The following is a 14,849-nucleotide window of genomic DNA, read 5'->3' on the forward strand; positions in this document are numbered from 1 at the left end:
TTGTATATTTCTTCTCCCAGACCTAGAATTAGCCAGTTCTTCAAGGAGCCATTTTCTTTTGGGCGGGAAATAATAAGATTTTCATCTGGGTGTAAGCAGGGCTTGCTCAGTGCATCCAGTTAGGCCATTATTATCAATAATAGGGCTTCTTTGTGAAGGAAGCTAAGAAATGCATTTTATTATTTTTTTAAGGAAAATGCATCATGAGTTTATCACATTATGATTTTCCAATTCAAATTTGGGATCACTGTGCTTTTATTTCTCTTCTTTTATTTCATAATCACAAGAGAAAACTAATCTTTCAGGTTGAAAATCTTGGTTCCTGGTAATGTTAACATAATTGCTTATTTTCTTTATCTTATTATATTTGGGTATATATGTACATGTACATAATACATGGGCTACCCATGTGGCTCAGTGGTAAAGAATCTGTCTGCTAATGCAGGAGATATAGGTTGGATCCCTGGATCAGGAATAGCTCCTAGAGAAGGAAATGGCAACCCACTCCAGTATTCTTGCCTGGAAAATCCCATGGACAGAGAAACCATAGAGTCACAAAAGAGTCAGATATGACTTAGGGACTAAACAACATAATACATAATAAATTCAGAATAACAACAAAAATATTATTACCAAGATGATAACTGAACATTTTTAGTTTTATTTTCAATTCTTTTTGTCATTAGGCTATATTCCACAAAAGAGATACAGCTAAACTACTGTGTTTTAAAGTCACCTAAAATAACTCCTAAGAAGTTACCAACTACAGAGAATTTAAGCTACCAACTACTTACACTGTTAGGTTCCTCTTGTTTTAATTTAATTTTGTTTTATAATGATGTAAAACATTTACATAATTCCAAAGCCTAATTTCCATGTCTTCCACTTGGTTTCCCCTCCTCCCAAAGGTCAGTGTTTTTGTTAGGTTTTGGTTTATCCTTCCACTTAAAAAATAAATATAAGCAAAAATATATATATATTCACATTTCCCCTTTTCTTAGGTAAAGTGTAGCATGCTGTGTTCACTATTCTCCATCTTGGTTTTTTTTCACTGAATATATCCTGGAGGTCATCCTAAAATAATAGACAGACAGTCCTCACTTGCGAAACTGAGGCATCTGGGGAGACAACAGTCAGCGATCCAGCGTCGTTTTTCAGGTCCCTCAAAAGGATGAGGTCCAGATGGGCCAAGCCTGCACACAGTCTCAAGGACATCGAGGATAAAAGCCACAGCCTCAAATCAGTGTGTGGTCCCCTGAAATCTGCATCTCAACCAACATTCTCATTGCAGAATCTTCAACTATCACCTATTGATTTATAATGCGACAATAAATAGCCTTGTCTATTTGAAGCTTCCTTTTCAACCTAGGTATACTGGGGAGAAAGGGGGACTGAAAGTAACAAGGTAAATGTAAAGGGCGGGGTGGGGGCCGTGGGGGGAATGTCAGAAATATCAGGCCTCGATCAAGAAGCCAAAGAGTGTAACCTTCCTAAAAGGTTCCTGGAAGTCTAGCTTCAACCCTACCGCACACATCCCACACATCCCAAAGCGAGGGGGTAACGGGGAGGAGACGCAGAGGAAAGCAAAGGAACAACTCTAGGGACTCAGGGTGATCTGAGTGCCGGGAAACAGGAGCCGGAAAAAGGGGAAGATCTGCCCTGGAAACGAGGCGTGGAAGGTGTAGAGGTGGTTGCTCGTGGTGGCGTCGTAGAACACGACTTTGCCGCACTCGTGATTCACGTGGACGCCCACTTTCCTGAGACAGACCGAGAGATCCTCGCGGGTGCCGGTCTCGGTGAGCGCCTGGCACTCGGAGCCCGCGATGCGCAGCGCCCAAAAGCCACTCAAAGGCTCTATCTGCAGCATGCCCTTCCTAGGCACTAGCTCCGAGGCCACGCCCACCACGCAGCCCCCGCCCTCGGGCCCTTGGAGCTCCGCCTCCCAGGTCTGGCAGCCGGAGCAGAGGCCTGGCAAGCCCAAGACACAGCGGAACGGATAGAAGCGCTCGGGGTCGGTGTGCCCAGCGCAGACTCTCTGAGAAACCGGCTTCAGCGTCACTGTCTTCAGATCCTGGGAAATGATGAGATCTGGGTGAGCCGAAGCCGCATCCAGGGTCAGTGGGTCTGCGGGAAGATGAGGAGAAAGAGAGGCAACCCCAGGTCAAGCCATCCGGCCCCCTTTAGGATGGCCTTCTCTAGAAGTCAAGGTCACCTTTGCCCCCAGAGATATCCTAGCCCCCCGCCCCCTCCTTGACATTAATCCCTAAATTTCACCATATGCAGCTCTGAGGGTGGTCTCCCTCAGAGAGAGTGGTGGGGAGGTGTCATTTCAACACTCAGAACTGAGACTATCTCCTCTTCCTTCCCTGTTTCCTGTGGTCTTCATATCTAGAACAAGATTTGAGGCTTGTATAAGAGATGTCGAGGTTCAGATTGTCTGAGCTCGAGTAATTTTCTAAAGTACAGTCCCTCAAAGGTTCAGTGGAGGGGTGGAGTGCAGAAGGAGGAACTGTCAGCCCTCTCCCATCTCACCACATAGGCACACTTTGGGGGTTGGGGCAGTGCGGTGGGCGCTCAGCATGCAGTATCTTAGTTCCCCCACCAGGGTTGGAACCCACCGCCCCTGAAGTGGAAGCATGGAGTCTTAACCACTGGAGAAGCCTGCCCCTCACACGCTTTTAATTGGGTTTGGATATTAAGTTATAGTTTGTCAAAGGTAGAAGGCCTACAATGGCTTGAGAAGCTGTGGTTCCAGGCCTTGCCAAAGACTTAGGAATGGGGGCCTCATCCTCTTAATCTTGTGTGTGTGTTACTCGATCAGTCCTGTCCGACTCTTTGCAGCCCTACAGACTGTAGCCCGACAGGCTCCTCTGTCCATGGGGTTCTCCAGGCAAGAATACTGGAGTAGCTTGCCATTCCTTTCTCCAGAGGATCTTCCCGACCCAGGGATCAAACCCTGGTCTCCTGCATTGCAGGCAGATTCTTTACCGTTTGAGCTACAGGGAAATCCTCCTCTTATTCTAATATGACTTAATGTTTCCTTGCTGGATGGGGTGTTTAGGAGAGATGGAGGATGTGGGAATGTGGGGAAGAGGAAAAAGAGTGGTCAGAATCATGAGGATGAGTTAGGTGGATTGGGGCCCAGGTAGTTCTTACTGGTCTCTTAGATTCCACCCTGGCTAAACTGATGCCTTGGTAGTTGAAAAAAAAAAGTGGGGGGACCGGAGCAGTCAACTATAGTGACTTTCTTTATCCACCAGGGGGCACCACAGCCAAAGCAGTAAGCAGAAGCCAAGTGATGGGTCCTCGTCCTCCTTTTGCTTGAGAACACCTGCTCCCTTCTCCAAGTCCTCACCTCCATCCCCATCTCCACACCCTCAGGGACCTTTCAGTGTTCTCAGCCACTCACCTATCACCGTCTTGAGCTCTTCAATATTCGTAGCTCCAGGGCTCCCCAGGTTCTCAGAGCTGTCCCAGTTTGATGAATAAGAAACAAAAGAGTCCCTGTTTCGTTTCCGGAAGAGTGGGCTGAGTGAAATTGAGAGTTTGGGATTTTGCAGCACTGGTTTAGTTGTTCTGTCAACTTTGAGAGAGAAGGGGAGGACAGAAGAGAGGTCAGTGGGGGCAAGGCAGCAATGTCAGAAAGTGCTTCCGAGCTCTAGACACAGCAGGAGGAATCAGAGGTAGACTCAGGAAAGAAACTGCCCACATGCTTCCAGTAGCTGGGGATCAACAGAAATTCTTGGGCTTGACTTACTGAATGATTGATAGATAAGGGAACAATTTATTAAAACCCCTCTACTTGTAAGCTGTCTTCACTGGTTAAGCTCACTTTACTTATTTTTTCCATCTAATTGTAATTTTTCCTTTTAATTGCATGTGTGTGTGCTAGTCACTCAGTCGTATCAGACTCTCTGCGACTCCATGGACTGTAGCCACCAGGCTCCTCTGTCCATGGAATTCTCCATGCAAGAATACTGGAGTGGGCATCCATTCCCTTCTCCAGGGGATCTTCTCGACCCAGGGATAGAACCTGGATCTCCCACATTGCAGGCGGATTCTTTACCATTAATTGCATTACCCTCCAGGTGCTTGGGAGGGGATAGCATTTGACCCCCTTGACTCCACCATTAGAAGCCACCAGCATTCAGGGGCAGGACTCTTACCTGGAGGGCTCAACTCAGGCTCTGAGGTTTTGTTTGTCTTAGGATCATTTTTCTCTGACAGGTACCCTAGAAATTGGTGAGAGAAAACCAGTGTTGGTCTTGATAACCTGAACCTGCAAACTAAAAACCAAACAGCCTGCCACCATCAATAAGAACAAGAATTGGTGATTCTCAGTAAGAGCTGCCCCCAGGTCATGAGGAAGTATAGAAGCCTTTCAGGTTGTCCCAATGCCTGCAAAGGAGGGGGTACTCTACTGGCCTAGAATGTTTCCTGAGGCCTGGGATGTGATTCAGCAGACCACAAGGCAGAGAGCACAGTGGAGACTTAACCATGTGCAAAAACCAACAGCTCCTCTGGTGGAAAAACACTAGTGGAACAGAATCTTAAGTTCTGCTCTTGGCTTTGGAAGGCATTGTGTAGTTTCTGGCTTTGGCAAAATGATTTCTAATGCTGTCTTTTCCACTTAAATACTCACATGACTTGGGTAATTTACTTCACCTCTCTGAAGTTGCAGGGGCCTTATTTATTGTAAATTGCCAATAATAACACCTGTCTAGGAGGATGGTAGTGAGATTTTGAACTTTTAGAAGTGGACTGCTTAGCACATGGTGGATCTTGAAGAAAAGGTACTTCTAGTGTTACCATCTCAGATAGCAGGGCCGTCTCTGATGGCTTGGGCATAGGCTGCGGTTACTGGGGGTCTCCCTCCCCTGGGCTGTCATGACCTGACTTACAACCAGAAACCCAGCCAATGGCTGATGGCAGCTACTACTACAGAGACCGAGCTGCTTTGTCTTCTCCTTGTCTTATCTTTTCTTCCCTTACTGTGAGGAATGGAGGAATAAATTTGAAACTTCCTGTTACTCTTTTTTTGTGGGGGGGCATGGTGTGCAGCATGTGGGATCTTAGTTCCCCAACCAGGGATCAAACCCATGCCCCCTGAATTAGAGGCATGGAGTCTTACCCACTGGACCACGAGGGATGTCCCAGAATTTTCTGTTACTTTTAAATATTTCTAAATTTTGGGATTAGTCTCTGTTTTGTGAGTTACCTGAGTTTAAAATAATAAAACATATCCATATGCCTGTGCTTCTCCCTTGATGAGGAATGGGGATTCACCTATATTTGGCCTCCGTGTAAGCAGAGAGACAGAATTCTTCCCCTTTGCTTTTTTCACTTTCCCCAAAGGGCAGGAGCAGTCATCACTTACAGCTCTTTCTGTCTTCCTCAGACAAGCCACTGAGGAATTTGCTTTTATCTTTCTTGCTGTCAGCCTGGAAAATGTCTGTGGGGAGAGAACAGAATGAGATGGAGTAAATTCAGAGAGTTTGAACAAGGAACCCACGATCACACAGCAGGCATCAAATTTCAAATGCCTTGAACTTGACTCTCAGAGTCTTAGTGGACCAAGGTGTAAAACTCTGAGAGATGCCCTTTCTGTTACCCTGGAGTGGCTCTCTAGCCCAGCACCATCCAGTATAAATACACTCAAGTCACAAATAACATTTTAAAATTTCTAGTAGTCACAAGGGAAGGGCTTTCCTTGTAGCTCAGTCAGTACAGAATCTGCCTGCAGTACAGGAGACCCGGGTTCAATCCCTGGGTTGGGAAGATCCTCTGGAGAAGGAAATGGCAACCCACTCCAGTATCCTTGCCTGGAAAATCTCATGGACACAGAAGCCTAGTGGGCTGCAGTCCATAGGGTCCCAAAGAGTCGGGCACGACTGAGCGACTAACATTTACTTACTTACTTAGTAGTCACATTACAAAAAGTAAAGTAAAAAGAAACTGATAAAATTAATTTTTAATTATATTTTCTATTTAAACCATTATTAACAAATATTGCCTTTCGACCTATAAAAAGTTATTACTATATTTTACATTCTATTTTCGCACTAAGTCTTGTGAAATCTGACATGTTTCCTTCACTAGCAGCACACCTGACTTTGGACGAGCCACATTTCAAATGCCCAAGTGTATGTGTGGCTAGTAGCTAACATATTAGGCAGCACAAATCTAGTCCCTTCCTAGTGAGGAGAAAGGGCTGAGGGACAAAGGTGCTGTTTGGCCTCACGCTTTAGCTTCAGAAGAAGGTCTGCTGTGGTGCCAGCCACTCAGGCACAGGGTGTGGTAAAGGATGGTCCCACCTACTTAAAGCCTGGGTGTAATCCCTCTCCTCCCGATAAGAGAAGACTCAAGACAAGAAAGGCAAGGGAGCTCCAGACCAAGGCGCTTGGTGCCCTCTGTCCCAGTTCTCCCCAAGGAGGGAGTTCTGTGCCCCCGTCTCCCAGACATGGAGGGCTGTCAACGTCTGTGTACCCTCATGGAAACAGGGGCAGAGGACAAAAGACTGTGTGGTTGGAGAATGAGCCCATAACTCGGGGACGATGGCCTGTGTCCGGCCTGCACTTGCTGTAGGGGTGCTGGGCTAAGGGAAGAGTTATAGAGTGGGACCCCTAGATAAGGGGCTTCCTCTGGGCCTCTGCACCCTTCTAGTGCCCTGTAGCTCCAGGACAGGAGAGAGCCAGCCCTGGGTATAGGTGGAGGGAGACACAGGGGATCTCCTCTGAGGGCCACCAGCCCAGCCATAGCAAATGCTCAGCAACCCTCTTATGAGGGGTCTGCACACCTGGAGCCAGAGGAAACACTGGCCAGGAGTGCTATGCTTCCAGGGCCTTCAGGGTCCAGCCACCAACCCCCTCCACCTCTGGTTTCCCAGACCCAGTCATTCCCCAACAAGAGGCAACCATCCTCAGACTAGGCAGCTATGGAGATTAGACCAGTATTGTAAGTAGGCCCCCAGAACCTCCTCCATCCAGTGGACTCTAAGAGGGCCAGGTGGGAGTTAGGGGACTGTGTGTAGGGGTGGGTGGGGAAGAAAATACAGCAGACCACGTTCATCTGTGCCAAAAGGTAGAGAGTATATTTGTAGCCCCCTTCTCCATGTCCAATCCCAGCATGTGCCAAAGTGAAAAGGTAATAAACCCCTTTATTGAAATTCTAAACTGAAGCCAAACTATTTAATTTTATTTTTTAGATTGTAGCTCTTCTATGTGAGATTGAACCCAGGCCATGGCAGTGAAAGGCCAGCATCCTAACCACTAGGCCACCAGGGAACTTCAGAACCAAACTGGAATGACTATGAAAACCTGAAATGACTATGAAATTGTTGGGTTACATGATATTACACCACGTGGGATGGGAGAACTGGACAAAGCAGTTACTAGGGAAAAGAAAAGTTCAAAACAACAAAATTAAGAACAAAAACTCTGTGTCTGGGGACTGGAGATTCTTAGCTGAACGAGTGGTATTCTTGGGGGCATTGTCGTGGTCCTCTTTTTCCAGAGGCATATGGGAGGGGTCTTGGGGTGGGAGACTCTTGTGATATTTCCTGGGAGGAAACTCCATCCAGCTCTCTCTACTCCTGGTTTAGACAAGCACAACCCTTGCTGTGAAGGGAGTCCTTACAAATACCCAGCTGTCTTCCTAGTTGTAAACCCAGACATGTTTTTGAAAAATATCTGACCAAATATCTAAAGCCCAAGTCATCTACTTCTGTCTGACTTCTATTTCCCTGCAAGGCTGCAAGAAGGATTTCCCTAAGCTGTCATTGACTTTGAATCTATTTTCTTGTATTCTGTAGTCAGAAATAGATTGAACTCCAGTTCTGACCCACCAGACAACTGGTCTACCACCTTCCTGCCAGTCACTGTGCCAGGCATGGGAACCTCTTGCAGCTTTCACAAGAAGAGTCAGGGATGCAAACAGATGAAACATGATGAAGGCAGAGTGCAAGAAATGCCTGAAAAGAAAGATACAGATGCCTGGAAAGTGCCCAGCAGAGAGCCTGGCATTGGAAATATCCTATATAATTACTATCGATATGGATGAGTTACAGTTCCATTTCCTCAGGGTGATGGAGGAAGAATCCCCCAAAGGGAGGTGAACTGAGTTGGTGACAGCCTCTTCCTTACCTTTGAATTTCTTCAGGCTCTTTGTGAGGGAATCATGTCGTGATTTGATGTCACTGAGTTTTTTCTCTAGGTCCATTGAAACAGGGGTTGGGTTGAGAAAGCGAAATGCTTCACTCCTAGGAAGATATGGCTGAACTGGATGGTGAGATCAAGGGATGGGGTGCAGGGGAGAAAGAGCTGTGACAAAGAGGTGGGGATGAGGTGATGGAGCCTTGAGGGTGGGGAAGGAAATCAGTGAGCTGAGAGTCAGGAGGCCAGGGCTAGGGATATGGGGCCAGGGTGAGGTGGGACATAGTGTGATATGGAAATGCAGATGGGAGATAAGCTAGAAAAAAGCAGAGAGGAAGAGGGCAGAGAGATGGGGTAGGGGACCCAGGAGCCATCTAGTTGGGCAAGGGGTCATGCAGGAAGTGCAAGGAAATAGGAGAATCTGTGATGAAGAAATTGGAACATAAAGAAAACAGCTCTTCTTTTGAGTAACCAACTCAGCTTAAGCTGCAGCCTAAGTACCTGACTGCAGTTAGACAGAGTAGACAGGAACTTGGGAGGGAAGAATGTTGAGTACTTGAATGTATGTTAAGTATTGTAAGATGAATGAATCAGTGGGCAAAATGCACTTGGGGTGGCCCATCATACCTGCACAAGGCAATTTTGATGTCCTAGAAGAGAAAGAGAAACAGCACAGTCTTAGCACTTGGCTGATTCATGGGAGCCAAGGAGAAGGTACCAACCATGCAGGGCATGGGGTAGAACAGGTGGAATGAGAACATCTCTCTTCCTATATGAACATCTCCACAAAAGGTTCCTCCAGGAAGTGTCCAATATGCCAGTAGGCAGGAAAATGATCAGACCTCGAGAGGAACTAACTGAGTTGTTTGAAAATAAGTTTTGTCTCTGAGACTACACCAGAGAAGGGAGAAGAGAGACAGGAAAAGGGCTGGAATGGCTTTGTGGGGTCTTCCTTTAAAAAAAAAAAGAAAAGAAATGGATTTCTGAACTAGTGGGAATGGGAGATGGATTCAGGAGGGAGCTCAGCTTATCCTGTGTATCACCTAGACCGCACTGTCCAGTATGGCAGCCACCAGTCACACATGGCTATTGAACACTTTGAAACATGGCTAGTACGACAAGGAACCAAATTTTTAAATTTTATGAGAGTCACCAATCCAAATTTAAATTAAAAAAAAAACTGAAATAGTATAAAATACTTTTTCCATTGACCACAACTATATTGATTTGGTCAGAGTACATTTAATTCAACCATTCAAAATATGATGTCTGAACTGAGATCTGCCAAACATATACCAGATTTTAAAGACTCAATTTTTTTAAAGGAAGAGGTTCATAAAATATTTCATTAATACTTTAAAAATATTGGTTAATGATTGAAATTATAATACTTTGGATATATTGGGTAAAATAAAATATTTCACTTAATTTTACCTGTGTCTCTTTACCCTTCTAATGTGACTACAAGAAAAAAGTTTAAGTCATATTTGTGGCTTGCAAAATAATTCTAAATTACACATATAGCTCACATTGTACTTCTAAATTATATACATTGTGTGAAATATATTTGTAAATTATGGCTCACACAGTATTTCTATTGGGCAGCACTGAGCTGGGGGAAGGAAGATAGAGGCAACTCTGGTATCCTGCCACGTGGTCGGTGCTCTGATCTGTAACTAGGGATGGGTCACTGTGTTTTTACAACTTGGTCCCCAAGGGACACTCACCTGGAGCAGCTGGCCTGGCGGCAAACACTGCCTGGACTTCAGGGAATCCTTCAGCTTCCTGAGATAGTTCAGCTGCGACTTGGTGGAAATGACATATAATTTCTCCCCCTTGGAGATCTCCTGACCCAGCCAGTTGATTCGGGACAAGAGGAAGCTCTTCTCCTCTTTTAGCACCTTACGCAGTTGTCTGAAGGCTTCGATGACCATCTCCTTCTCTAATTCCACCTGGTACTGGGGGCAAGAAAGTGGACATTCAGAAGATGAGAGGATGGCCTCAAAGTTCCTTCTATCCCATTTTATTCAATGTTATCATTTTATTAGGTTTATTCTGAGCAACATGCAATGGCAGACACGGAGGAAAGGAAATGGGAGGCGAACAAGCTTTTGAAAGCCCTTACTATGTGCCTTGTTTTCATTTTAGGTTATTTATTCATATTTTTTGCCTTCAAGGATAGGTAGCTAATACTTAATACCTAAGTATTAAGTATTCATATTTCCAGTAGGCTTTTCAGTTTATAATTTGCTTTCACATAGATTTTTTTTTCCTTTGTACACACACCCACACACAAAACAGATACAGATATTTGAGTGGGTTCATAGCGTTTTCATTTTCTAACTTGAGAAGTCAGTTTCTAGGTAAGTAAGGGACTGTGAGGGGCAGAAATGGGTCTTAAAACTGGTATTTCCTATTCTAAGACCAGCACCAGTTTTCCTTACACTACCTGTCCCCAGGTGGAGGAGACCAAAGCAGTCAACCTACTCCAATAACATGAGGCTGGACGTGGAAGATGCTAACACTGGCAAACCAAACGCTGTAGAGGAGGAGAAGGCTGGAGCACACCCTTACCCCCGATGCCACAATTCTTTCTGTCCCTCCTATAGTCTATCCCATTCTGTATCTGTTCCTTTGTCAATAAGGTCTTTTTGAGTGGTCAGTGTAATAAGGAGTTCTAGGAGTTTTGCAGAGATACTATTTCTGCTTTCAAGCTCATAGACAGAGAGACCCGCACCTGAGTTTTTCTTACCATGGAGACTTTGATACACTGTTCACCTTGTGCCATTGCCTGAATTATCTCCCTCTCCTTTTGCTGCAAGACCTCGATTTGTGATTGGATCCGCCCCTGTGGGGAGAGAGTTGTCTTGGCAAGTCGTGCCTGGAGATCTCCTGACCTCATGATGCCCTCCTTATTTCTTGGGATGGAGGGCAAGTCCTTGTGTCATTATTAATAGATCCCCCTTTCCTGTTCAAGCTGGGGGCTGGGGTGTGACGGGGGAGGAAGAACTATGGAGCCTAAGTGACCTACAAGAAAGGAATGTGGTAATAAATTATAACTAATAAATTATGACTAATATTTGGATGTGCTTTGGGGTTATCAAAGGACTTTAACAAACCTTCTCTCATTTGTCATACCTACGACTCTTAAGAAGTACAATTTGTTTGACCCATTTAAAGAGGAGGCACCTGGATCTCAGAGAGGTAAAGTGACTCCTTGAAGGATCTACAAAAAGTTCATGAGTCTGAACCTGAACCTACACTTCTGACTCGAAATTCCGTGTTCTTTCCATCTCCATTATACCTTCGTTGCAACAAACATCAGTTCTCCAGCCTTAGACTTTTGAACCTACGGGCCTGACTGCAAATTTTCTACTCAGGTGCAAAGATGGGGCCATGGGTACAAACCCAGAGGGAGGAAATGACAGTTTCCAGGTCCTCACTGAACTCTTGATCTGATGGGGGAACAGGGAAGGGACCCCAAAATGCCTACCTGATAATTCTGGGCAGCTTCTTCTATCAGAGTTGTGTTGTGGGTTTTGTGGTCCTTGGATTCACGACACACCACGCAGAGGAACTTGCCATCGACTTCACAGAAGTAATGACATTTCTCTCCATGCCTTAGACATCTCAGCTCTTCGGTTTCTGGCTGCATCTCCGAGGGATCCATAGCTTGGATTTTCTCCACCAGATTTACCAAGAGCCAGTTGGGCGTGATCATGTCCCTCTTCACAATTTTGTTGCAGATAGGACATTTAAGAACGCTGTCTGCTGCTTCCCCGCTCTGAGTGATGCAACTGAGGCAGAAGTTGTGCCCGCAGTCAATGGTAGCAGGGTGCTGCAGAATATCCAAGCATATGGGGCAAATCATTTCTTCTTGAAGCTTACCGGTAAACTGTTGATGGGCCATGATGGGGCCAAAGGCTTCTTCAAGTCTGTAGGAAGTCGAGAAATCAGCTGTGGGCACTGATTCTAAGAAAAGAGAAGATAACAGAGGCAATGGAGGTCAGAGTCTATTAATTAGAGAATCAGAGAGAGAGGAAAAGGAGAGAGGAAAAAAACAATAGTAGAAAAGAGTCAAAATTAGAAGGTAGGAAATATTATAAAGAGGGAAACAGATGGACAATGCTACTTCACTGCCTCTTAAGAATGAATAGATGTAGTAAATGAATATACACTGCTTATAAAATGAGGTAAGTATTCCTGAACCTTGGACTACTTAAGGGTGTTTATGAGGCAGTTAACTGAGATTAGAAGGACCAGGGCACCAAAGTCCTTTCTCAGAGGTTCAGGGAAGGAGTGGATGGACTGGAAAATGCTTCCCAAAAGGTCACAGACAGTTCACCAGTAATGATTTGAGCATCTCTTTCATGCAGAGCCCAAACCTTGGGAGAACATATGAAAAGGAAGGGAGTAATTCTCTATCTCTTGTAATTTAGTTCCACACTTTTAACTATTTTGTGCAAATGTGGAAAATATTGAAGGAGGAAACAGACAGAGCTGGACTCCATCTTAGGCCAGGCTGCGAACATTAGGCTACACGCATGGTCACCCTCCCAATGGACTCTGAACTTTGTGTCCGGCGTCTATAGAAATGGCATACCAATGGAAAACCAGACCCCCGGATAAAAGAGCCTCAGGACTTGTACTTGGACTCTCCGTTGCCTAAAAGAATATGCTAATTATCTCTATAACAGAACAAAGTCGTAAATTCCATTAAGTTTTTCGGGATATGACCACAGTCCTGTTGATAAATGTCCACTGTTTATCTAGTTTTGTGACACATGAATCATGGGCTAACTTTGATCGTATCTCTGTTTCACCTTGTCCAGACTAGTTTCAAGGAATTTGGGGAGGTGGGTTTGAGCAAGAACACTTAAGGTATATAAGGTTTTCACAAAAACTGGTCAGGGTCCTTGGCTAAGAGGAGACTCTGCCTTGGGCCCACCGCTGTAATAAACTGCACTCCACTATCTGCATTGTCCTTCTGAGTGGGTTTGTTTCCTGGAATGCATGGCTACAATATAATCACCCGCTCAGGGAGTTTCCAGTTAAAAGGAGAGGCAACCATTCCTCCCCTGGGGAGATTCCTAGTACAGTGGGACCAGCGAGGAACTTCCTTGCTGAAAGGTCATTCTCTGTTCTCCATCCTAGTTGTTACTTCCCAGCAGCACCTGGATCAGTCTGTCCTTTTTTTTTTCCCAAACATCTTCAACACTCTGCTGTGTCCATGCTCATTCGTTTTTTCTGTGTTTCTTCCTGCTTCTTGGTGCTTACTTGATCCCTGGATTGCCTTCCCCCAACCACCACCACCAACACTCCCTTCTGTAGCTCCACACATTTGCATCACAACCTTTGCTCCTTCCCTCTTATATAAGGGAAGGGTCCTTCCTCTCTTCCCATTTCATCTGGATCCCAGCTGCCACACTTATCTCCTCTCTCTCTCCAGCATCTGCCATCTGTCTCCCTCAAGAAACACATCTTTCATCTTTATCTGATCTTAATATTTAGGTCAGACAGGCATTATGGGTAATTTATGATTATAATCAGAGTGATTGTATATTTTGGCTTACTTTGGGACAGTGCTGGGTTTCACGTTGACCTGATGTAATGAATAGATCATCCTTCCATTCTCAAAAGTATCCAGGTTGGATGATGAATATATGGTTGCCTTAATTATAGAAACTGTTGGAAGCCAAGGCTTTCAGCAGTGTTATACCTTCATTTCAGAAATGTTATGAAAAGGCCTTCCTCTTTGTTTCCTTTGAGGTGAAATTAAAGCATCTTGACACTTGTATAATATTTTATAGTTTATTCTCATCCTAAACTGCTGTCCCCTGGAGGCAGAATTTAACTTATAGGTAGGTTTCATTTGACATAGTGATTTTAGACATAATTTGTATGACTTTAGAGAGGATGGATGTTTTATTTTCCCTACCACTTCTTACTGCCTCTTGTCTGCCTGGGTCCTGAAGACATCTCACTTTCGCCCACCCCCAGCTTTATTGATATAATGGACATATAGCATTGTGAAGGCTTAATGTGATGTGATGATTTGGCACATGTACATATTGTGAGATGTTTACCACAATAAGGTTAGTTAACACATCCTTCACCTCACATAAATAACTTTTTTGTTGTTGTCATTGCTATGGTGAGAGCATTAAAGATCTATTTTTGTAGCAACTTTTGAGTATTTAATAAACTATTGTCACACACTGTACATGACATCCCTGAAACTTATCTTATAACTGAAATTTTGTATTATATCCCCTTGATCCACGTCTTCAAATTTCTCTCACCCCTCAACAACCAGACCCTGACAACCAGCATTCTATCTGTGTCTATGAGTGGGGTGCTTTTAGTTTCTATATACAAGTGAAATCCTACAGTATTTGTCTTTCTCTTGTCTGACATTTGTCTGCCATAACAGGCTTGCCTGGTAGCTTAGTTGGTAAAGAATTCCCCTGCAATACAGGAGACTCCGGTTCAATTCCTGGGTTGGGAAGATTCCCTGGAGAAGGGATAGGCTACCCACTCCAGTATTCTTGGTCTTCCCTTGTGGTTCAGCTGGTAAAGAATCTGCCCGCAATGCAGGAGACCTGGGTTCAATCCCTGGGTTGGGAAGATCCCCTGGAGAAGGGAAAGGCTACCCACTCCAGTATTCTGGCCTGGAGAATTCCATGGATTGTAGCGAAG

The 14,849-nt window shown here is 44.8% G+C and overlaps 1 protein-coding gene and 1 long non-coding RNA gene across 2 annotated transcripts; one reads left to right on the forward strand and one right to left on the reverse strand.

Annotated features, from left to right (window-relative positions):
• Positions 1-939: 939 nt before the first annotated feature.
• On the reverse strand, positions 940-12,060 carry TRIM31 (tripartite motif containing 31). The gene is made up of 9 exons (XM_025267042.3): positions 11,644-12,060; positions 10,903-10,998; positions 9,878-10,108; positions 8,778-8,800; positions 8,142-8,257; positions 5,378-5,452; positions 4,167-4,232; positions 3,410-3,583; positions 940-2,124 (listed from the first exon to the last, which is right to left on the reverse strand). Exons 1-9 carry the CDS (start codon positions 12,058-12,060, stop codon positions 1,598-1,600), a joined length of 1,725 nt encoding a protein of 574 aa, XP_025122827.3. The 3' UTR covers positions 940-1,597.
• On the forward strand, positions 1,956-14,373 carry LOC123329351. Its single transcript, XR_006544742.2, has 2 exons — positions 1,956-2,092; positions 7,205-14,373. It is a non-coding gene; the product is annotated as an uncharacterized LOC123329351 (long non-coding RNA).
• The last annotated feature ends 476 nt before the right edge of the window (positions 14,374-14,849 follow it).

The sequence above is a fragment of the Bubalus bubalis genome, chromosome 2 (genome assembly GCF_019923935.1).
Source record: "Bubalus bubalis isolate 160015118507 breed Murrah chromosome 2, NDDB_SH_1, whole genome shotgun sequence".
NCBI lineage: Eukaryota > Metazoa > Chordata > Mammalia > Artiodactyla > Bovidae > Bubalus > Bubalus bubalis.